The sequence below is a fragment of the Garra rufa genome, chromosome 12, assembly GCF_049309525.1.
Source record: "Garra rufa chromosome 12, GarRuf1.0, whole genome shotgun sequence".
Classification (NCBI taxonomy): Eukaryota; Metazoa; Chordata; class Actinopteri; order Cypriniformes; family Cyprinidae; genus Garra; species Garra rufa.
This window is the reverse complement of record NC_133372.1, coordinates 41,980,345-42,004,754: the sequence shown is the minus strand read 5'-3', so window position 1 is coordinate 42,004,754 and position 24,410 is coordinate 41,980,345. Positions and strand designations below refer to the sequence as shown.

The following is a 24,410-nucleotide window of genomic DNA, read 5'->3' as shown; positions in this document are numbered from 1 at the left end:
TTATATATTACTATACTGCATTTAAGGTGAGACACAGCAGGTGAATAGGGTAAAAAAAATTATCGCCTTTCCCAGTTGACTGATTACATTGATAATTGCAAAAATATTTTTGTATTAGAAGTTTTCTAAAATGTTAGCTTTAAATATGCAAATTAGGTATTATTGAAATATGTGCTAATTTGCATACATTTCTAGTACAAATATCTAAACACTGGATGAAGTCAAAATTCTTGTTTCTTGTTTTAGAGTCAAAAGTTTTTACAGAAGGATTTTTGTCACTTCAAAATTCAGAAAAAAATTAGAATAGACAAAAAACAAAATATATATTCACAATTTTGGGGGGGATAAAATGTTATATATAATCAAGCAAATTATATATGAACAAATCCCTCTGTAAAAAACTTTAGGATATAGACAGGAATAAAAAAGTAAAGTCTGGTGTGTGTAAATGCTACTGAAGTGGAGATTTATGTCTCAGTGTAAGAGAAAAAAACTCATTTTGAGAAAACCTTTAAATGTATTATAATAGATATCTAGACAAATAGATAAAGTGCTATGAAAGAAACACTTGACAGTGTCTTTTGAATGTTTTCTTTACACTAGTCTATAAAAACACTTTATAAAAAAAACCAAAAGCCCAAAATCTTAAACTTGACAGGTTCATGTTTTTGCCTGCAGTGTATCCCCTTAAAGTCAGAGACAACTACTGTATACTGCAGTGCGCAGTTATAATAAACAGGATGTTTTTGTCTTATGGTGTGGACGTAAATATACAGTAGTTATCATTCCAGTTATTTTTATAGGTATCATTCTTGGTGTAAATGGGCCTTTAATCAAGGATAACACAGCACAAATGCTCTCATCAAAATGGAGGCGTTTGTGGTGACAAAATGAGTGAAACCGCTTCTTAAATGGCTGCTAAACAGATAAATGCACAATCAAATAAACTTTCCACTATTACAAATGCCTTCTGACCTGTAGCGTGTGCTCTATACGGTGAGGGAAGTTCTTAAGTGTGCAGATGGGAATGGCTTTCTGTCCTCCAGACGTAGAGGGTCCGTATGATTCAGTCAGACGTGGTACTACTACTAAAGTGTGGCCTTTACTACCCAGAGTTCCTCCCTCCAGCATAGGCTTTTTGTTTCGCACACAACATTGGTCGAGATAGACCCCTAATGCAAAGGGAAAATTAAAATTTTAGATACATAATCTACAAGTTTGCATTGCTACTTTGGGTGAGATGACATGAATACTGTTGGTGCATCATAAAACCAAGCAAAGTCAGCACTTACTTGCATCCACATTGTCCAGCGCTGCTGCCACACCATCAAGATTACTGTAAAATGAATGTGTGTAAACCTCCTCTGTCTCAGGACACACACGGTTCTGGTGAGCCGTGATGTTCATGTGGGGGTTCATCTCTTTAACAGACTCTGCTGCCACCTCAGATTTTAGCCTCTGAGAGAAACAGAAAGAATAAATGTAAATGCTTTACAGTGATTTTAAAATAGTTATGGGGTTAAGGGGCAGAATGTGAAGTGGATGTGGCTCATTTACTTAGATTTCAGATTCTGTTTTAGACTATAGTCATTAATTAGTGAAACCATTTCATTTTCTGAAGTGGAAGTCAGTTTTGTAGTGCTTCTGTGCCAACTTGTCTCACCCCAATGTCCTTAGAGTGGAACAGAAACTGTCTATTCAGATTCGATCGCTCGATAGAGTCCATGTCAGTCACTGTAATGTTCCCGCCCTCTCCTGCACCCAGACCAATCAGTGCAAAGTTCTTCAGCAGCTCACAACCAATTGCTCCAGCTCCAACCTGATTATAGACAAAGACATTTTTAAATATTAAATTATTAATTTCCAAGATTTGGAATTTTGAAGCGAGGCTAAATATAAACTGCTGTTCAAAGTTTGGATTCAAACATTTTTAAAATTCTCTTCTGCCCACAAAGCCTGCAATTATTTTAATAAAAACACAGAAAAACAGTAAAATATTATTGCAATTTACAATTTATTAACTATTAATTTATTAACATCATTATCATTTTCAGTGTCACATGATACTTCAGAAATCATTCTAATATGCTGATTTGCCATTTAAGAAATATTTCTTATTATTATCAATCATATTTTTGCGAAACAGTGATGCATTTTTCAGGATTTTTTGATGAATAGAAAGTACAAAAGAAAAACATTTATTTCAAACAAACTTAGTTTTTAGCATTATAAATGTTTATACTGTCACTGATTGATCTATGTAATGTATCCTTGCTGAATAAAACAATTCTTTGGTTAAAAAAATATATTTAAGACAGCAAACACTTGAACAGTTTATGCTAAAAATAAAAAGTCTTTATTAATAGAATAACACGCATATGACCAAACTGTTTCAAAGTGAAGAAATACAAAATTTAGCAACATACAGACTCATCAAAGTAACAATACCAAAAAAATTCTCCCCCCCAAAAAATCTGAAATATTCAGTTGATTCACTTGGGAAACTCTGACTGACATATCCTTAGCGCTCCACAGGAAATAACACATGGCACATAAAATATTTCCTGTGCATTCGACACCACTGACTCAACAATCTGCTCACTGCTCTTCATAGCAGATCAACGATAAGATCCAACAGTGTTTACTAAAACATAAAATAGGGTAATGTCCTCCTCTGCTGGTGAAAAAAGAGAAATACACTCACCAGAAAATAGTTCTGTTTCTTCAGTTTGTCTTGAAAAGCAGATCCAAACACAGCAATCTGTCCATCATATCGGCTGTCTCTCTACAGTAGAGAAAACAAAGATCACAAGTGCTCAACTGATTCTATTCATCAGAAACCAGAAGTTTGTATTTTCTAAATACTGAGAATGAGCTAGCTAGCTTACAGGAGCACAGGTGTCTTCAGAAAGGACTCCATCATCCTCCTGAGGAAGGCATTCCAGGGCATCAAAGTACAGCCACTGTCTGAGAGGAGTGAATTTACCACTGCAAGCCTGAAAGATTTTATACAAATATAGTCATTAAAAAATGTGCTTATATACACCATGGTGTAAAATGTTACATTATTAAACTCACCTTCACCACCTCCTGAGCAGCCAGACCACCAATGAAGGCATTGACAGGTGCCAGGTCACCACTCGCAACCAGAGATAACTGCCTTACAGCGTCTTCATCAAGCTCATCAAACTTTGCATCTGTGCAAAGCTCTTTTGTAATAGTGACCAGCACTTCAGCATCAGCCTATAGAGGGCAGCAAAAACACAGAGATGAACTACTAAACTACTGCATATGGGTGTAAACGTACTGAAAATTTTAAATGCACTGATTACGGTGCAATAAATTCTAATTCTACTGTTATAATGTAGTATTAAATGCTTCTTTCTCAATGCTTCTTTCCTGATTATTTTTTAGTAGTAAAAATCTATTTTTTTCTGTTTTGTTAGACACAATGCTGTTAACTGTTTTTCTAGTTACTTTTTTAAAAATAGTTAGAAATCAAAGTAATCCAACTGCATGCTGCATTGCATGATTTATAATTGTAATCAAACTGAATCACTGTCAGATGCAAATACGTTTTATATATATAACATACATACCCACATTAAAAAGAATAATGCTTTTCGATATAATTTATTATAGATATGCTTTTATAATAAAACGTTTTACTGGAGATTGACGTACACTGCCGTTCAAAAGTTTGGGATCGGTAAGATTCTTAATGCTTTTAAAGAATTCTCTCATGCTAATCAAGGCTGCATTTACTTGATCAAAAATACAGAAAAAACAGTAATATTGTGAAATATTTTAATAGTTTAAAATAATGGTTTTCTATTTTAATGCATTTTAAAATATAATTTATTCCTGTGATGCAAAGCTGATTTTCATCAGCCATTACTCCACTCTTCAGTGTCACATGATCCTTCAGAAATCATTCTAATATGCTGATTTATTACTTTTATAATCAATGTTGACAATAGCTGTGCTGCTTAGCATTTTTCTGGAACCTTTTCAGGATTCTTTGATGTATAAAAAATTAAATAAATTAAAAGATTAAAAGAACAGAATTGATTTAAAATAGAAATCATTTCTAACAATGTAAGTCTTTGCTATCACTTTTTATCAATTTAACACATCCTTGGTGAATAAAAGTATTAATTTAATTAATTACTAACCAAAACCATTGAAGTTCTTTTTAACTTTTTCAACACTAATAACAAATCAGCACATTAGAGTGATTTCAGAACAATTATGTGACACTGAACACTGTAGTAATGATGCTGACAATTCAGCTTTGAATCACAGGAATAAACTAAATGTAAAATATATTCACATAGAAAACAGTTATTTTACACTGAAATAATATTTCATAATATTACAGTTTTTTCTGGATTTATGATCAAATAAATGCAGCCTTGATGAGCATAACAAACTTCTTTAAAAAAAACCCATTAAAAATCTTACTGATTCCAAACTTTTGAACAACATGTATATCAATTATTATCACAGAGTATGTTTTACAAAACAGAACAAATCCTTAGCCAGCATTTTAAACAATGTTGTGACATTACACTCAGTGAAACAGGTCACACCTGTTTCACCAAATCTTTAAAAATGTTCTGTGAAAATATTTATAGACATACTTTACAAACTTTATTTAGCATAAACGTGTTGTTTGACTGACCTGGGATCTAGGATGGGGTGTCCGGCTGTATTTCTGAGTAAATCTATGCAGGGCCTGGAAGGCCAGGTGCAAAGACAGGTGTCTTTGTGTCTTGCCATAGTCTGTCATCTCCACAAGCTCAGGATTTCTGATCGCTTCATCCAGAGCCACATTCAGAGGTTTCTGCGAGAATTTAATATATCAACTGAATGATGTACTGTACCTTGCTATAATGCTGTACGTCATACATTTTTCCAGATTTTAAAAAACATTTGTATCATCTTAAAATACTGAATTGTTCCATACAATGCAGTCAAGTATCCTCACTTAGAATAAACCAATGGGTGATACTTACAAAACTGAGGATTTCAGGCTGTTTCACTTCAGTTGCCACTCCACCCTTCACATACTCAGAAAAGTTTGAAGTATCACAAATACTGAAGGAGTAGTTGCCTAAAAACATTAAAATATATTGTTATTGGCTGATTTGCACGCTTGATATTTCCTTGGCCTTCTCTATCATTGATCAGCTCTTCATGTTTTCCATATTTTTGATCATTTGACACCTACCTCTCACTTTGATCTGAATGGGGCCATGACTATTGAGTTCAGTCATGCCTTGAACCTCAGAGAAATTCACAAACATGCCATCGGTGAACTCATGGCTTTCCTCATCTGTGCATGTCACTATGCCTGGATTGTCCTGTGATGGAAAATAAGATATATTTTCAGCTCAAATTAATTAGAAGATAGTAAAACCTGTCTTAGAAAATGAGAAATGCTAACTCATTAGGGGTGGTAGAAAATTTTGGGCAACTTGTTTTGAAACAATCATTGTTTGCACTTTCATTTGGCACCTCTAGAAAATTACACAGAAACTAAAAATGAATATTCTGTTATGTAGTTACAAATCTATAAGACTCAAAAATATTTTAATGATTTCTAAAACATTTCTTTCACACATACATAGAGCTTCTTGATTCAAGTCTTTTTTAAAGGATTCTTATGGATTAGTTTCACTGGAATCAACATTCAGTGGAGGGACAGAAATCTCTAATATTTCATTAACATTTTTCAAAAAATGTTTGAAAAAAGTCTTAACATGTATTTCAAAGTTACTTAAAGGTCTCATAGATTTGGAACTACATCACTGCAAAAAATGCTTTTCTTACTTAGATTTTTTGTCTTGTTTCCAGCCAAAATATCTTAAAATTCTTAAATCAGGAAGGATTTTCTAGACAAGTAAAAATTATTATCTTGTTTTTAGTAAAAACAAGTCAAAATTAAGTGTGTTTTTGCTTAAAACAAGCAAAATAATCTGCCAATGGGGTAAGAAAAAAAATCTTATTTCAAGCAGACAACTAGATTATTTTTCTTACCCCATTGGCAGATTATTTTGCTTGTTTTAAGCAAAAACTCACCTAATTTTGACTTGTTTTTACTGAAAACAAGACACAAATTTTTACTTGTCTAGAAAATCCTTCCTGATTCAAGAATTTTTAGATATTTTGGCTGGAGACAAGACAAAAAAATCTAAGTAAGAAAAGCATTTTTTGCAGTGTGAGGGTGAGTATCCCTTTAAGAGCACCAAACTGAAAGTGAAAATGTGATTTTTGTCCTGTGTCACCTTGCTGATATGAGCAATCATGGCTGATACTGGAGTCTCTCCATTTGTGTCTCTGACCTCAAACGACTCGCCAAAGTCACAGAACAACTGCCTGCAAACCGAACAGAAAACGCAATCTGATTCAGCACTATTTTAACCAGTTTTACATATGTTGCTGATTCATGGGATGCAGCCTACCCACAAAGCCCTCTGGTGTCAGCCACAATAAACTTTATATTGTTCGAGTGACAAAACGCTCCCACACGTAGCTGCTCTTCTAAAGATGAGTTTGTGAGCACCACCACCTATTGTTACAAACACATTATATATGACCATGTGAGAAAAAGGGTTAAAACTAAAATATTTTTTGCACATGCATATGAAACCAGTTTTAGGACTCACCTGGAACTTGCTGAGGAAGTCTTCATTGAGCTTGTCAGTCGAGGCAGACACTCGAACGTAGACATTCAGACTAGAGAGCTGCTTCTCAGAGCACAAGGCCCTGTTCTGACCCAGATCAGCTTCCTTTAGATAAAACTAGAGAGAGAACTTCATGTACATTTTTCATGTAAAAGTGATCAACACCCACCAATCAAATTAAACTGATAATTCACCCAGAAAATAAAACAATGTCATCATTTACTAACTCTCATGTCTTTCCAAACCAGTATGACTTGCTTTGTTTCATAGAACACAAAAGGACAGCAGCTTTTTTTTCATGCAATGAAAGTAAATTCTTTCCACTTCAGCTCTCAAAACTAATTCGAAGTTGCATTTAATTTAAAACGTTCAAATGCATCACAATCTAATTCATCTATTAAGTGTGAATGCACATATGCGTGAATCAAGCATCTTCAAAATCTCATCTTTAGTAGTTAATAAATGATGATAGAATATTCATTTAGGTATAAAAGTATTCTTTTAATTGCATTAATAGGCTTCATTACCTGAGACGACAGATCTCTCCACTCCACCGCACCCTCATCCTGGATGGTGACCGATCGAACTCCAGCCAGGATCACGTTTTTGGCAATCTCCACGCCAAGACCTCGCATTCCAGCAATGAGGACATCAGCCTTTCCCATGCGACGCATTGCATCATGGTCAATCACGTACCTGTGGTGAGATGAACAATTGCACCATGCATATAGTAAAACTTCCCTACTTGCTGATTTCATATTTAAAACATTTGACCTGTGAATGCTGCCATTTTAAATACATGTATTTCCTGTGACAGATTAACTCACAGCTGTTGATCTAAATTAAAACAAGCATACCTTAAATATTACAAATGCTATCATGATGTATTCTTTTTCACATTTTCACAAATCAGTAGGCTACTGAGAATTGGGGGAACAAATTAAACATAGTCATCATTTACTTGACATGTACTTGATTTACTTGACAAACTAACTCTAATTCAATTCCAGGAAACAAAAAAGTATGCAAATTATTTCAACTATGCAAAACAAAACAAAACAAAGCCCCAGTTACTTTTGCTTTGGTTTTTCTGTGAAAAATACCAAGTCAAGATGGGGCGTAACAATTCATACAGTATTGCTGACTTGAAACGTACAGGAAATAACTGGAATGCCTCAAACTAAGTAACCAAACCTGACGATTGACATTAACTTTAAAGCTAAAACAACAAACTGAAAAGCTAACGAAAGTGTCTGTACAAAAATACAAGCTTCACATGTCTACTTTTAAAACTTTTGTCTATTAGGCTTCCATTGCACATGCTTCATTGAACAAATTGTGTTATTTATTTGTTTAGGTGTGTATTTTCTGAACAGAGAAAACTCCAAACCTATGAAATATATACGCTTTTAATGTCTAAATGAAATTGTAATACCTTTAATAGATTTTCTCCACTGGAAATGCAATTCAAGTGATTGCATAGTTTAAACCTCTAATGATATGGTCTAGTAACTATCTGTCATGTGACTTGAAGTACTTAAAGAAAATGATTGACTAATAGAAATTAAAGTATGATAACTAATGGATAATGAAACTGCTGGCAATTAAATTTCCAAACAGAGATCGAAAGCTCTAAAAGGTAGAAGCTAAAGTGAAACCCAAGATGCAGATAAAGACAAATGATTAAAAATATTTTACAGTACACTTACAGTTGTCGAGAATACAAGCCCTCGTCAATATCAGCCTGAGCCATTTTCTGATAGAATGACAAATTGTTATCAGTGGTGTCCTTTACAAAGAAGTACAGCATTGTGTCAGAAGCTAATACCATGGTAAATCTTGATTTCCATATTCATATACCATGGTATTTACAAGTACATTCTAAAAATACAGCAGAAAAAATCCGCATATGGTTAGGTAGGTTTTGACGCTGATATGCTGGTTTAAGATAGTCCTTTGCTGGTTTATGCTGGTTCTTAGTTGGTCAAGGACCAGCAAAAACCAGCTAAAACCAGCATCTCAGCATCCAAACCTACCTAACCAGCATCCATCCATCCATTTTCCTCCGCTTATCCGGAACCGGGTCGCGGGGGCAGCAGTCTAAGCAGAGACCTAACCTAACCAGCAAATGCAGTTTTTTTCAACAGGGATTAATTAATATGGTTTATGTCCAACATCTTGTACTTGTTTGCAGTGATGGGTCTTTTAATTACACCTGGGGGGTGTTCCATAAAACAAGTTTACCAAATAAGTTAGGCTTATTTCAGTTAGTCTGACTTATTGACACTTGATTTGGCTCAATATAAGTCAGACTAACTGAAATAAGCCTGACTTATTTGGTAAATTTGTTTTATGGAACACCCCCCTGCTCAACACCTGGATGTAAACAATGCAAGGAACTGTTTTCAAGGATATTATAGTCTACTTTAGCGAACAATTGACCCAAGATGAATTTATAAATATGCCAACTGAATGATTAGCTTAAATGACCTATTATTGACAAAAATCCTCAAAGAGTAAGCAATATTTTAGTAAGGTTTACCTTTCAGCGCAGTTTGGCGTTTGGTTCCTGTCAGAACAGAAAGTCAACTGATTCAGAGGAGATGGTTTCACTTTCGTTTCTGTTACTGTGTGACTTTCGGCCTTTTGCCCACATTCGGCCATATTGAGTGATAAAAGACAGTTATTTATATTTTGATGTATCTTCGAAAGCTTCTTTTACTGAACGCTGGGATTCCTCAAGTGAGGTCAACAACACACTGTAGGTATGTACGAGCTAATCAATCACCACAGAAGAACCACAAGATGGCGCTGCAAATCCATGATGGAAATAACGTTAGCTGGTAACCAAACGACTGGGCATTTGTCTCAAATTGGTCAGATAAGATGAGTCTAAATAATTATTCCGTATTTTCATTTAGTATTTTAACTGAAATGTTGTTTAAGTTCAACTTTGTCGTTTATCAGGTAAAAAAAAAATTGTCCAACTCGCTGCTAATGTATAGTAACTAGTATAGTAGGCCAGTTAATAATGTTTAATATTATATTTAAATAATTAAACTTGTTAACTTAAAAGTCTCACTGGAGACTCACTTTAAACTTGCTCAACTAATGAAGTTAATACAGTTAATACAGTTTTATTTACCTTACACTATTTACACATTTATGAAAATGTAACCCAACCCCTGCCCCTTAAACCTATTATTTGTCAATAAAACACAAGATATAACAGGCAGATAAAACTGCAGTCATAATTTATATATATATATATATATAAAAAAAGAATAGCCCAAGTCTTTAAAGGCAAAACAATTGATTTGTGAGAGGAATAAATGCGATAACTGTCTCCATCTACAGTAAAGCTCAAGTGTGTCATGCAGTCTGTGCACAAATTCAAAAATTTACATGAAAAGAAGCCTTTTTTCAGTCTTGTGAAATGCCATTGGCTCTTGTGTGTTTCATGACGATTGTGTTATGCTGAAGTACAAGAGTATCTTTTTTAATGAGATGTAAGTGTGATAATGGAGCGGGATTATTTTCAGCAATTATGTTTTACTCTCTTCTCTTATAAAGATATTGTATGGCTTCAGAAGACTTGAAATGCAACACGAATTTTATACTACTTTTTATGGTCAGTTTTTACAATAAATATCAGTGATTGTTGTCACAGTTCTGTCTGTTTGTCATTGGTTTTTCCCATTTGTCTTTCCCCCGTTGATCTGTCTTTTGGTTTAGCCCTTCGTCAGTGTGATTCCCTGCACCTGTCCTTGTACAATTAGTCACCTGTGTTTAATGATTAGTCACCCTTTATAAGTTTGTCTTTCAGTTCAGTTGATGTCGGTCTTTATTTGATGTTACTGTTTCATGTGTGTGGATTATCCTGCCTGTTCCTGTCTGTTCCTTGAAGAAGAGTTTATTAAAAAATAGTGTTAATTGTTGATCTCGACTTCGTCTCGTTCATCCAGCACGTCTATACCGTAACAGAAAGACCGACCAATACAGTTTACCCGGCACGTTTTCCCTGCGTTTATTTTTTCAGTTTTTTACTCAGTGTTTTGTTTTTTCTGTTATTATGGACCCTACTGTTCTCCTGATCCTCCTGAGGCAGGGGGAACGCTCTCTTGAGGACCACACACGTGAGTTTCTCTTCCTGGCGAACCAGTCACACTTCCCGGATAGCAGCCTATGCATCCACTACCGCTTAGGACTGAATTCCACCACCAAGGCGCTGCTATCCGGGGAGGGTCCTCAAGAGAGCCTGCCGGATTTCATCGAGTGGGTGCTGGCGTCCTGCCGATCATCCTGGACTGTTGACATCGTCAAGGAGGACGTCAGCCCCACTCCAGACCCAGAACCCAGCCAACCATCACCCCGACATGCGGAGTTGCAGCCCGAGCCCACCGCAGATGGAGAGACAGAGCCGAGAGCGATAGAGCCAGAGCCTGACCCATCTGACCAGGTGCGAGAGCCGACTACAACATCTGTGATGGTGGATTGCCACGTGGAGCAAGAGAGGGCGATAGAGAGCCCTGCCCACTGCACCACCGCTGAGGGTGAGCTTGGACTAAATTCTGGGGATTTAATAGACTTTTTCTCGGATCTCATCGAAGATAACTCTGGTAACTTAATTGACTTTGATATGGAAATATCCGTCTGTCCTGTCTGCCCGGAATTCCCACCCACCCTCTGTCATCCGATGCCATGTTCGTCTGGCCGCCGCTGTCCCCTGACAGCCCCTCAGCTCACCCTCAGCCCACCACCTGTGCAGTGGGCTCGCCGCGGGACTACCAGCGTCCATCGGCGTCTCGGCTGGAGGATCCCTCAGCTCCGCCTCCAGCCTCCGAGTCCAGGACTCCGCCTCGGCCCTTCGACCCCGCGGTTCCACCACGGCTCTCGACGCCCTCCTCTACACCGTCGCCCGTCGATCCACCAGCTCCACCGGGCTCCATCGTCTTTTCGGCTCCGCCCTGGTCAGTCGTCACCTCAGGACTCTGCTCCTCCGGCTGTGCCTCGTCGCGCCGTCCCACCGGCTCCTTGGGACTCCTCCTTCCTGCGAGCACAGCCTCCATCCTCTGTCGCTCCGGCTCCGCCGCGGATCTCCGGGACTCCGCCTCCGCCTCGGGCGCCAGAGCCTGTTCCACCTTGGCCCTCCGGATCCTCGGCGTCACCCCGGATCATCGGCTCTCCGTCTTCGCCTCGGGCTCCTTCTCCATCTGCTCCGCCTCTGTCGGTCGGCCCCATGGAGTCGGCACGCCTTCGTCCACCATGGTTCCTCCCTCCGTCGGCTCCACAGTGGGCCGTCATCATGGCTGGGGTCTGGGTCTGTTCCTCCTGCCTTACGCCCCACCCATGTCCTCCCTGGCTCCTCCCTCCGTCGTCGCCCCTCTGGACTGTACTGTCTGTCACCTGGACTTTTGTTTTGGTCCCCCTCCTGGGGTGGCGTCCTCCGCCGAAGCCGCCATGGACATTTTCCTTTTTTTTTCGCCCCTCTTTTCTGTTTTGTTTTTCTTTTTCTACGGCGCGAGGACGCGCCTATTCGGAGGGGGGCGTAATGTCACAGTTCTGTCTGTTTGTCATTGGTTTTTCCCATTTGTCTTTCCCCCGTTGATCTGTCTTTTGGTTTAGCCCTTCGTCAGTGTGATTCCCTGCACCTGTCCTTGTACAATTAGTCACCTGTGTTTAATGATTAGTCACCCTTTATAAGTTTGTCGTTCAGTTGATGTCGGTCTTTATTTGATGTTACTGTTTCATGTGTGTGGATTATCCTGCCTGTTCCTTGAAGAAGAGTTTATTAAAAATAGTGTTAATTGTTGATCTCGACTTCGTCTCGTTCATCCAGCACGTCTATACCGTAACAATTGTACTTTTATTTGCCTGTAATGTGTTTTATATTGTTCTAAAGTGGGTAGGCTTAGGGTAGGGGTGGGGTTAGGTTTTCCAATTAAAGTATACATTTATATAAAATGATTTTTATTTTTTACAAGTGCATGCAAACCATTAAATTAAGGCAAACAACTGAAAGCAGTGGAGGACCCTGCACATCTGTGTGTTAAATGACGCCAAAGACCAACCAATGAGCTTGCATGCTTAAAATTGGCTAGTGCTTTCTGTAACGCTTCAGAAACCCTCCATCTTCCCTAGCTCCACCTGTATAGATCAGCTTTGGGGTTATTTCATGTATTCTATATATTGGGGTTAATTTTTTAATCTTATATGTGCAGCAGAAGTATTTCTAACATGCTTACAGCAGCATCTGTAGATGTATTGTAGGTAGCAAGTGTCAGTACTTGCTCTTCTGTCACTAGTAACAAGGGACCATGCAGATGTTTAATTCATTCTGTCGGTCATGTGACAAATTAACAAAAGACTCAGGAGGTTAATTAGTCATTTATGTTTATACTAATTTATCAAAATACAATACAAATAAAAACTAAAAGAATAAGAATTTAGAGTACAATTTATTTAATTTAAAAAACAATCATAATACAGTATTGTAATGCCAACATTAATAAGTATTTTCTCTCAATGTTAATCTTAAAAGTATATTTATTTGGTTATAAAAAATTGTAATTCAAATTTTTAATTGAAAAATAGTCTGCTGCTCAAAATAAAGAAAAATATTTTTGTTATTGTGCACTCATAATAAATAATTTCTATAGTTAATATGGTTGACAACACCTTTGTGAACTAGAGGGTATAAACGATTTTATACATTCACTAAAAATAACCAAAACACCAGCTGAAAGACTTAAAGGGCATTGTAAATAGATCAGTGAAATATGTTTTGAGTAAAGGTCATTCATTACTGAAAATTCATAAATATTCAGGTTTTAAGTTTTTTGGGCCATTGTAGACAGTTTCTGTTTTCACAGTATTTTCATTTTTTTTGCCCCCTCAGATTCCATATTTTCAAATAGATGTATCTCGACCAAATATTGTCCTATCCTAACAAACCATATATCAATAGAAAGCTTATTTATTGAGCTTTTATATGATCTATACATCTCAGTTTTGTAAAATTTAACCTTATGACTGGTTTTGTGGTCCAGGGTCATATATATTTATGATGGCACAATCTTTACAAAAATAACTTTACAAGTAAAGCATTCCTTCATTTGTTTTAGAAACTTCTGATCTCGGACCCCATATATTAAAGGACTCAGTAATCTTGGCATAATATTTGTGATTAGAAAATTAAAGAAAGAAATCTTTGTTCTGTGAACAGGAAAAAAAGGAATGATAAACATATCTATAACAGGGGTCATATAGGAAAGCATACAAAGAAGTAATTGGACACCATGCAGCAATATTGTACTCTGAGCCTTATTCGCTGAACCCTTTGAAACGGCCTTTCTGGCTGTGAACAGGACTCTGCAATAAGTGTAAATGAGAATTAACCACACAAATGACATATAAATGACTTGTGAAGCCGTGATGCGATCCCTGTGCTGTTTTGACGGGAACAAATTAAATGTGTAGCAAAGCACAACAGACCTGAAGAGAGCTGTGGGCTGGATTGAGAGTAAAATAAAGATATCTGCCAGAGAAGGAATAGCTCCTACAACCCAAATTAAACATATAAAGACATGGGTTCTTTGTGGTGTGCAAATCTGAGCGTGATGCAGTGGTTTACAGATAGCAATGAAACGCTCTATTGCCATACCAGCCAGATTCAATGGAGAGATCATGAAGGTGGCTGTACCCAGAAAAACAAATGTGTAACACAATGAAGCATTCCCAAGTTGGGAAGCATAGGTCAACACATACAAAGTCACAGATAAGAATATCATGAACATGTCATTGATTACCAGGTGAATGTATAAAATGTATCTGGAGTCTCTTGAAAACATTGGATTGGAGAAGAAAGTCACCACCAGCATTCCGTTAATGAAATTAATGATAAGACCAAGAGAAACAATCACAATGTTTTTGGAAAGAGCTTCTTCATAACTATCCACAATCCAATTCGTCGAGTTCATTTTCCGGATCCAAGAATCTGGAAGAGAATCAGGAGAGAGTGGTTAAATAGCCTATTCATTTTGAGAAGTCTTGTGGATAAACTTACCTTGAGCAGAAGAACCGGTTCTGGATTGTGTGTTTCAGCCTGAAGCTCACATGGGTTTTAATCAGTAGAGTGCTACATTATGTGCTCATGTGTTATTTATGATATGTGGAAAGGGCAGAGATTATGAATATTAAATATGATGGTCATTGCCCTTGGGTCACTTTATTAGCCTATTCAAACACTTGCTGGTAATTCCATGACAGTGCAGGATTTGCAAGGCAAAGACATCTATCAAAATGAATTCAAATCTACTGTGCAATAGCGAAATTCATGGGTTTTCTACGAAATCTCAGAACACCAGACAATACTGATGAGAATGTGCATGGGCCACAAACTTTATTTCACATATTACAATGCAAAATGTGCCAGAAGACAACTTATAATGCAACATTAGTAAATTAGTGCCACAAGAGGCACTATAGCCTCATTAGAATGGACACTCTGCACAAAAATGTATGTACAAGTATATACCTGACATTGCATTAGTATTGCAGTGCTGCATGATGGCATGTGGCCATGGGTGGAAAATTAGTAGGAACTAAAACCAGAAATTACAGTGCAATTTATTTGATTAAAAATAACATTCATAATACAATAATATTATTTTATGAATAAGCGGTAGTCTCAAATTGGCTATGATAATATTTTGAATTGGTATGCATTTTTATTTGGGGGAAATACTTTAGGGAAACTGGTTTCATACATCCACAAAACATCAAGCACACCAGATGATTAAAAGACAGTGAGCAAAAATGGCTCAGAAAAGTCATGTAAGTTTTGAGTAAAGTGTCTAAACAGCGCTCTTTCCACCTTCAATACCAGGACTGAAGTGCCCTTGAGCAAGGTACTGAACCCCCAGTTGCTCCCCGGGCGCTGGAGCAATGGCTGCCCACCGCTCCGGTGTGTGTTCACAGTGTGTGTGTTCACTTCTCAGTGCCGTGTGTGTGCACTTGGATGGGTTAAATGCAGAGGACCAATTTCGAGTATGGGTCACCATGCTTGACAATACGTCACGACTTTTTCACTTTTTAAACACTTTTTGCACCACATTAGAGACTATCATTTGATGGTCACAAATAAAACAAATGTCATAATTAAACATAAATACATATAAATAAATTATTTCCAAGCTAAATTTAGCCAAGAGAAAATCATGTGAATTTTGATGGCACAATCTTTACAATAAGAACTTTACAAGTAAAGTATTCCTTCATTTGTTTTAGAAACTTCTGGTCCCGGACCCCATATATTAAAGGACTCAATAATCTTGGCATAATATTTGTGATTAGATAATTAAAGAAAGTGATCTTTGTTCTGTGCACAGGAAAAAAAGTAGTGACACTCATATCTAAAACAGGGGCAATATAGGAAAGCATACAAAGAAGTAACTGAACACCATGTAACATTATCGTACTTCGAGCCTTATTTGCTGAACCCTTTGAAACGGCCTTTCTGGCTGTGAACAGGACTCTGCAATAAGTGTAAATGAGAATTATCCACACAAATGACATATAAATGACTTGAGAAGCAGTGGTGCGATCTTTGTGGGCTTTGGAAGGGAACAAACTCGATGGATAGCAAAGTACAAGAGAATTGAAAAAAGACATAGGTTGGATTGAGAGTAAAATAATGATATCTGCCAGCGAAGGTATAGCACCTATAACCCACAGCAAACATATAAAAATGTAGGTCCTTTGTGGTGTGCAAATCTGAGCGTGATGCAGTGGTTTACAGATAGCGATGAAACGCTCTATTGCCATACCAGCCAGATTCAATGGAGTGATCATAAAGGTGGTTGAACCAAGAACAACCAATACACAGCACAATGAAACATTCACAAGTGGTGCAACGTAGGTCAACACGTATAAAGTCACTGATATGCATATCATGAGCATGTCATTGATTACCAGGTGAATGTATAAAATGTATCTGGAGTCTCTTGAAAGCATTGGATTGGAGAAGAAAGTCACCACCAGCATTCCGTTAATGAAATTAATGATGAGACCAAGAGAAACAATCACAATGTTTTTGGCAAGAGCTTCTTCATAACTATCCACAATCCAAGTCGTCGAGTTCATTTTTCCAGTTCTTTACCAGCAAGGATCTGGAACAAAGGAGAAAGTGGTTATAAAAAATCACCTCCTACAGTCTTGACTTAGTCTGTTCATTCAAGAAGTCTTATAGATGGACTGACCTTGTGCAGAAGAGCCTGTTCTGGATGGTGCGCAGTCTGACGCTCACATAAGTAGTAGAGTATGACTATGTTACTTATAGTTTGTGGAAAGGGCAGAGATCATGAATATTAAATATAATGATCATTGCCATTGGGTCATTTTAAATGAGTCTATCCGAACATTTGCATGTTTGCAATGCAAATGCAAGCAACAAAATAAATATTTGATTTATTAATCTACAGTGCAATTCAAGTTTTATCTGAACCTTCTCCATTTTTTTTATACAATTCATAAATCATCATTAGTAAATATTGCACTCTCTGCATTGCAACAAGAGGCACTATAGCATCATTAGCATGGATATAACTTCTATCAATTTTGACCTCATAATTACAGTCATAATCAGATTTCGTAAATTAACATATTGTTTTAATAACCTTATATATCACTAACAATTAGGGACTGTAATAGTGTTGTGTCAGATGAAGTGCATGATGCAGTAGAATCCAACAATCAATCTTAACTAATAAATCCAACAAGAGATGGAGCAAATGCAACACAACCACAGAAACAAGAATAAACAATACCAAACCAACTGATTAAACAGAACAGGTGTAAACTTAACAGAAACCACAGAAACTAACAAGTGGAGGGGGAATGGGAACAAGGGAAATATTTCACCAGGTGTCTTTCTTTGCACCAGTTTTGATAGGTTAAGTCGGGGCCAGTTGCATAAAAGCATATCCACTATGTCTTAAGAACTAACAACTTAGGAACTAATTTCACCAGCTAAAAGTTAGCCAAGGGGCTACTTTCTAATTTACTGTAAATTAGACCAGTCTACCTTTCTATAATTGATTTTAAAAAGTTAAAATTTAAAAAAGTCCAACCAGACCAAAGTCCAAAATACATGCTTCTATATACATTTCTGCAACACTGTAGTTATGTATCTTATGTTTAGTTTCAGGAGTTTCAAAGTGAAATGTCCAGAAAGTGGCTCTAAAACACATGTTCAATACATGACCATATGGCATGTTAGAACAAGCATGTATTGCTGCTTTTTTATTACGCTCCTTGAGGTATGTATTGTGGCTGTTCATAATTCAAATATCCAGGGAGTGTCGCTGAAGGTTGATGCTCTATCGTGTTGGAAATATCCCCAACACCAAACTTAACCCTAAACCTACCCGATAATGTTAACAAATGAAAAAGTGATATAAAAATGCATTTGTTGATGCAGTGATGCTATGTTAACTTACTTAAATTCTTGCGGATTTGAGCTGTGTTGTTGAATCTTAGTTTCACAGGGTTTGTGCCGGAGCTCTTCATTGCTCAAGTGCAACACAGTATAGATTTACTGCCCCCTGAAAACATACAGCCATTATTGTCAAATTAGCTGGCAACAAAAGTGAATATACCCTAAGTGTTAGCACAATTGTTATCTGGCACTGCCTTAATCATCCTATGCACTGAAATTAACCAGAGCGGCACAGGTTGTTGCTGGGATCCTCTTACACTCCTCTATTATTACATCATAGAGCTGCTGATAGGGTTCAGCTCTAGACATACTTGGCCACTCCATCAGCTTCAGCTTCTTTAGCAAGGCAGTTGTCATCTTGGTGGTGTGTTTGGGTCGTTATCATGTTGAAAAACTGCCGTTCGGCCTAGTTTCTGTAGGGAAGGCATCATGTTCTGCTTCAGAATGTACAGTACATAACAGAATCCATGTTTCGCTCAGTGAACTGCAGCTCCCCAGTACCAGCAGCACTCATGCAGCCCCACCATGCTTGACTGTAGGCAAGACACAATTTTCTTGGTACTCCTCACCAGGGCATCACCACACACGCTGGACACAATCTGAGCCAAAAAAGTTTATCTTAATAGTCTCATCAGACCACAGGACATGGTTCCAGTAATTCATGCTCTGGTTGTCTTCAGCAAACTGTTTGCGGGCTTTGTTGTGAGCCAGCTTCAGAAGAGATTGAACCTCTAATAACCTTGGCCATCTTTGTGTTGTGTTGCAACAATTCTAATTTTCAAATCCTCAGAGAGTTCTTTGGCATGAGATGCCGTGTTGAACATCCAGTGGTCAGTATGATAATTGAACTTCAAGCACCAAATTTTAATTGTTCTAATACAAGATATACAACTTTGTATGGTCCTGTCAGACAGACAAAATATAAACATGATGAATAGGACATGTGGCTTTGCATTATTAAACAGCATACTGCTGTTATCACTTAGGGTGTATTGAGTTTTGTTGCCAACAATAATGGCTGTGTGTTATTATCAGATGACAGTAAATCTATACTGCTATACATGCTGCACATTGACTACTCTAAAACACATCCGAGTTTGATTTCTAGAGTATTTTCCCTTGAGAAGATATACTAAAATGGTGGCTGAAATGTGAGGGGTGTACTCACTTTTGTGAGATACTGTATTTCAAATGAGCCTATGTTGAAAAAATTAGATGCAGCAAGCTTCAGAAACCTTCCACCTTCCTCAGCTCCACCTGTATAGATCTGCTTTGGGGTGATTTTATGTATGTTACTGTATATGTTCAGGATTAATTCATCTATGATACATACAACTCTCCCAGAGAGTTGCTATGAACTGTTAACTGTTAAGTTTCCATTGTAACAATATAATCAGTGTTATTCAATTTACCTGTCAGTGGTTTTAGTGCTGTGGCTGATCTTTGTACATACAATAACGTACAGTAGAACACCACTAGTGACAAGCGACCATGTGTGGGTGCTTAATTCATTGCATTGGCAATGTTACATGACAAGTTAATGAAAAACTATAAAGGTTAATTAGTCATTTATGTTTATACTAATTTATCAAAGTACATTAAAACCAATGAAAGAGCACAAATTTACAGTGCAATTTATTTATTTAAAAATAATAATCATAATATAGTACAACTGTATCACTAACAACAATTTGTAAAAGTATTTTTCTCTAATCTTGTATCAAATTATATTTATTTGGTTATAAAAATATTGTAATTGAAATATTTTAATTGACAAAAAAGCCTACTGCTCAAAAAAACAAACAAAAAGAAATTGTTGTTGTGCATCCATTATTTATAATTTCTATAATTAATGTGATTGACAACACTTGTGTGAACTAGAGGGTAAATTATTTCATACATCCACTAAAAATCATCAAAACACCAGCTGATTAAAAGACATTGAAAATGGATGAGTGAAGTTAGTTTTGCTAAAGGCTAGATCATTTGTTTGTTCTGAAAATTGATAAACATTCAGGTTTGAAGTGTTTTGGGCCACTGTAGAGAGTTTCTGTTCTCACTGATGTTCTCAAATAAAACAAATGAAATACACATAAATAAATGAATCAAATTCTAATTGTAATATTTCTAAATAAATGTAGCCAAATAAAAAAACGAAAAAAAAAAAAAACATTATTTTGATGGCACTATCTTTACAATAATAACTTTACAAGTAAAGTATTCCTTCATTTGTTTTAGAAACTTCTGGTCTCGGACCCCATATATTAAAGGACTCAGCAATCTGGGCATAATACTTGTGATTAGAAAATTAAAGAAAGTGATCTTTGTTCTGTGCACAGGCAAAAAAGGAATGATAAACATATCCATAACAGGGGTCATATAGGAAAGCATACAAAGAAGTAACTGGACACCATGCAACAATATTGTACTCTGAGCCTTATTCGCTGAACCCTTTGAAACAGCCTTTCTGGCTGTGAACAGGACTCTGCAATAAGTGTAAATGAGAATTAACCACACAAATGACATACAGATGACTTGTGAAGCCGTGATGCGATCCCTGTGCTGTTTTGACGGGAACAAACTAAATGTGTAGCAAAGCACAACAGACCTGAAGAGAGCTGTGGGCTGGATTGAGAGTAAAATAAAGATATCTGCCAGAGAAGGCATAGCTCCTACAACCCAAATGAGACATATAAAGATATGGGTTCTTCGTGGTGTGCAAATCTGAGCGTGATGCAGTGGTTTACAGATAGCAATGAAACGCTCTATTGCCATACCAGCCAGATTCAATGGAGAGATCATGAAGGTGGCTGTACCCAGAAAAACCAATGTGTAACACAATGAAGCATTCACATGTTGGGAAGCATAGGTCAACACATACAAAGTCACTGATAAGAATATCATGAGCATGTCATTGATTACCAGGTGAATGTATAAAATGTATCTGGAGTCTCTTGAAAACATTGGATTGGAGAAGAAAGTCACCACCAGCATTCCGTTAATGAAATTAATGATGAGACCAAGAGAAACAATCACAATGTTTTTGGCAAGAGCTTCTTCATAACTATCCACAATCCAGGTCGTGGAGTTCATTTTCCGGATCCAAGGATCTGGAAGAGAATGAGGAGCGAGTGGTTAAATAGCCTATTCATTTTGAGAAGCCTTGTGGATAAACTTACCTTGAGCAGAAGAACCGGTTCTGGATTGTGTGTTTCAGCCTGAAGCTCACATGAGTTTTAATCAGTAGAGTGCTACATTATGTGCTCATGTGTTATTTATGATATGTGGAAAGGGCAGAGATTATGAATATTAAAAATGATGGTCATAGCCCTTGGGTCACTTTATTAGCCTATTCAAACACTTGCTGGTAATTCCATGACAGTGCAGGATTTGCAAGGCAAAGGCAACTATCAAAATGAATTCAAATCTACTGTGCAATAGCGAAATTCATGGGAACACCAGACAATAATGAACACCAGACAATAATGATGAGAATGTGCATGGGCCACAAACTTTATTTCCCATACACAATGCAAAATGTGCCAGAAGACAATTCATAAGGCAACATTAGTAAATTAGTGCCACAAGAGGCACCATAGCCTCATTAGAATGGACAGTCTGCAGAAATCCGTATGTTCAACAGTACAGTGTACTCAAACTGCATTGACCAAGTATATACCTGACATTGTATTAGCATTGCAGATTTCAGCTGATGCCAAAATGACCTAGGTTAAAGGAGAAGTTCACCTCCAGAACAAAAATGTACAGATAATTTACTTACCCCCTTGTCATCCAAGATGTTTGAACTTCCAAATTGCAGTTTCAAAGAGCTCTAAATGAGGAAGAAGGGTTTTATCAAGAAAATTGAGAGTTTACAGGTCTTTTTCAAAAAATTAGCATATTGTGATATAGTTCGTTATTTTCTGTAATGTACTGATAAACATTAGACTTTCATATATTTTAGATTCATTACACACAACTGAAGTAGTTCAAGTCTTTTATTGTTTTAATATTGATGATTTTGGCATACAGCTCATGAAAACCCAAAATTCCTATCTCAAAAAATTAGCATATTTTATCCGACCAATAAAAGAAATGTGTTTTTAATACAAAAAAAGTCAACCTTCAAATAATTATGTTCAGTTATGCACTCAATACTTGGTCGGGAATCATTTTGCAGAAATGACTGCTTCAATGCTGCGTGGCATGGAGGCAATCAGCCTGTGGCACTGCTGAGGTGTTATGGAGGCCCAGGATGCTTCGATAGCGGCCTTAAGCTCATCCAGAGTGTTGGGTCTTGCGTCTCTCAACTTTCTCTTCACAATATCCCACAGATTCTCTATGGGGTTCAGGTCAGGAGAGTTGGCAGGCCAATTGAGCACAGCAATACCATGGTCAGTAAACCATTTACCAGTGGTTTTGGCACTGTGAGCAGGTGCCAGGTCGTGCTGAAAAATGAAATCTTCATCTCCATAAAGCTTTTCAGCAGATGGAAGCATGAAGTGCTCCAAAATCTCCATATAGCTAGCTGCATTGACCCTGCCCTTGATAAAACACAGTGGACCAACACCAGCAGCTGACATGGCACCCCAGACCATCACTGACTGTGGGTACTTGACACTGGACTTCAGGCATTTTGGCATTTCCCTCTCCCCAGTCTTCCTCCAGACTCTGGCACGTTGATTTCCGAATTACATGCAAAATTTGCTTTCATCCGAAAAAAATACTTTGGACCACTGAGCAACAGTCCAGTGCTGCTTCTCTGTAGCCCAGGTCAGGCGCTTCTGCCGCTGTTTCTGGTTCAAAAGGGGCTTGACCTGGGGATGTTTCTACTCCAGACTCAGTCCACTGCTTCCGCAGGTCCCCCAAGGTCTGGAATCGGTCCTTCTCCACAATCTTGCTCAGGGTCCGGTCACCTCTTCTCGTTGTGCAGCGTTTTCTGCCAAACTTTTTCCTTCCCACAGACTTCCCACTGAGGTGCCTTGATACAGCACTCTGGGAACAGCCTATTCGTTCAGAAATTTCTTTCTGTGTCTTACCCTCTTGCTTGAGGGTGTCAATGATGGCCTTCTGGACAGCAGTCAGGTCGGCAGTCTTACCCATGATTGCGGTTTTGAGTAATGGACCAGGCTGGGAGTTTTTAAAAGCCTCAGGAATCTTTTGCAGGTGTTTAGAGTTAATTAGTTGATTCAGATGATTAGGTTAATAGTTCGTTTAAAGAACCTTTTCATGATATTCAAATTTTTTGAGATAGGAATTTTGGGTTTTCATGAGCTGTATGCCAAAATCATCAATATTAAAACAATAAAAGGCTTGAACTACTTCAGTTGTGTGTAATGAATCTAAAATATATGAAAGTCTAATGTTTATCAGTACATTACAGAAAATAATGAACTTTATCCCAATATGCTAATTTTTTGAAAAGGACCTGTATATACTTTTTAACCTCAAATGCTCATTATGTCTTGCTCTGTGTGTGCTTTGTATATTCGGGTTCAGACAGCTAGGGTATGTCGAAAAACTCGCATTTAACTTTTTCCTCTAACTTCAGATTTGTCCTACATCGCTGCAGAAGTACAGACCAAATTTATACAAAGTGAATGAAAAAAAAAAAGCCATGAAAGACAATTTTGAAGTTGGAGTTCAAACTTGTGGTCACCATATAAGTCCACTATATGGGACGAAATCCTGAAATGGATTATCAAAAAAAAAAAAAAAAAAAAAAAAATAATAATAATAATAAAAAATTCTGACTTAAGAAAGACATGAACATCCTGGATGACAAGGGGGTGAGTAAATTAGCTGTAAATTTTAGCTCTGGAAGTGAACTTCTCCTTTAAGGAACTTAATGAACTTCTAAATAAGATTTGTATTCATTGCTACCTGCAAAATTCTAAGTGATACAAGCAAACAGCACTTTAAAATGGTATTGTAATTTTCACTTGAACTTCTCATGGTGACCACATGGGGTCAGTATATCTTGTCTGTATGATGCCTGTGTTTCTGTGATTTAAAGTTGTCTGTTGTGTAACTGTTTACATCTGAAGCAGATTAAATAGCTATTATAAATGCATTTCAACCAACACTTTGCATTAACTCAAAACAGGAGTGGTAAAATGTACTATACATTTAAATGCAACTACATAAAATTAATTGATATCTCGCTCTAAGCCTAAAAATAGGGGTTGTCTACACTTTTTTAAAGTATTATTTTGTTTTGTTGA

At 37.1% G+C, this 24,410-nt stretch overlaps 4 protein-coding genes across 4 annotated transcripts in view; all 4 read right to left on the bottom strand.

Moving 5' to 3' along the window:
- Positions 1–9,367, bottom strand: part of uba7 (ubiquitin-like modifier activating enzyme 7) — a 54,791-nt gene extending 45,424 nt beyond the window's left edge. Inside the window, exons 1-15 of the mRNA XM_073851572.1 lie at positions 9,232–9,367; positions 8,399–8,445; positions 7,217–7,385; positions 6,672–6,806; positions 6,468–6,574; positions 6,291–6,381; positions 5,234–5,366; positions 5,019–5,116; positions 4,685–4,846; positions 3,079–3,243; positions 2,889–2,996; positions 2,705–2,785; positions 1,664–1,819; positions 1,293–1,458; positions 976–1,172 (exon numbers count right to left, since the gene is read on the bottom strand). Of these exons, the coding sequence (XP_073707673.1) occupies positions 976–1,172; positions 1,293–1,458; positions 1,664–1,819; positions 2,705–2,785; positions 2,889–2,996; positions 3,079–3,243; positions 4,685–4,846; positions 5,019–5,116; positions 5,234–5,366; positions 6,291–6,381; positions 6,468–6,574; positions 6,672–6,806; positions 7,217–7,385; positions 8,399–8,442 (1,812 nt within the window). The 5' untranslated portion in view covers positions 8,443–8,445; positions 9,232–9,367. The remainder of the gene's footprint in view (positions 1–975; positions 1,173–1,292; positions 1,459–1,663; positions 1,820–2,704; positions 2,786–2,888; positions 2,997–3,078; positions 3,244–4,684; positions 4,847–5,018; positions 5,117–5,233; positions 5,367–6,290; positions 6,382–6,467; positions 6,575–6,671; positions 6,807–7,216; positions 7,386–8,398; positions 8,446–9,231) is intronic.
- Positions 9,368–13,750: 4,383 nt separating this feature from the next.
- LOC141346276 (odorant receptor 131-2-like) lies at positions 13,751–14,668 on the bottom strand. The gene has a single exon (XM_073851140.1). The coding sequence runs from the start codon at positions 14,666–14,668 to the stop codon at positions 13,751–13,753; it is 918 nt and encodes a 305-aa protein (XP_073707241.1).
- A 1,237-nt stretch (positions 14,669–15,905) lies between these two features.
- On the bottom strand, positions 15,906–16,832 carry LOC141347608 (odorant receptor 131-2). The gene has a single exon (XM_073852597.1). It carries the CDS (start codon positions 16,830–16,832, stop codon positions 15,906–15,908), a length of 927 nt encoding a protein of 308 aa, XP_073708698.1.
- Positions 16,833–20,358: 3,526 nt separating this feature from the next.
- On the bottom strand, positions 20,359–21,279 carry LOC141347678 (odorant receptor 131-2-like). The gene has a single exon (XM_073852657.1). It carries the CDS (start codon positions 21,277–21,279, stop codon positions 20,359–20,361), a length of 921 nt encoding a protein of 306 aa, XP_073708758.1.
- Between the last annotated feature and the right edge of the window lie 3,131 nt (positions 21,280–24,410).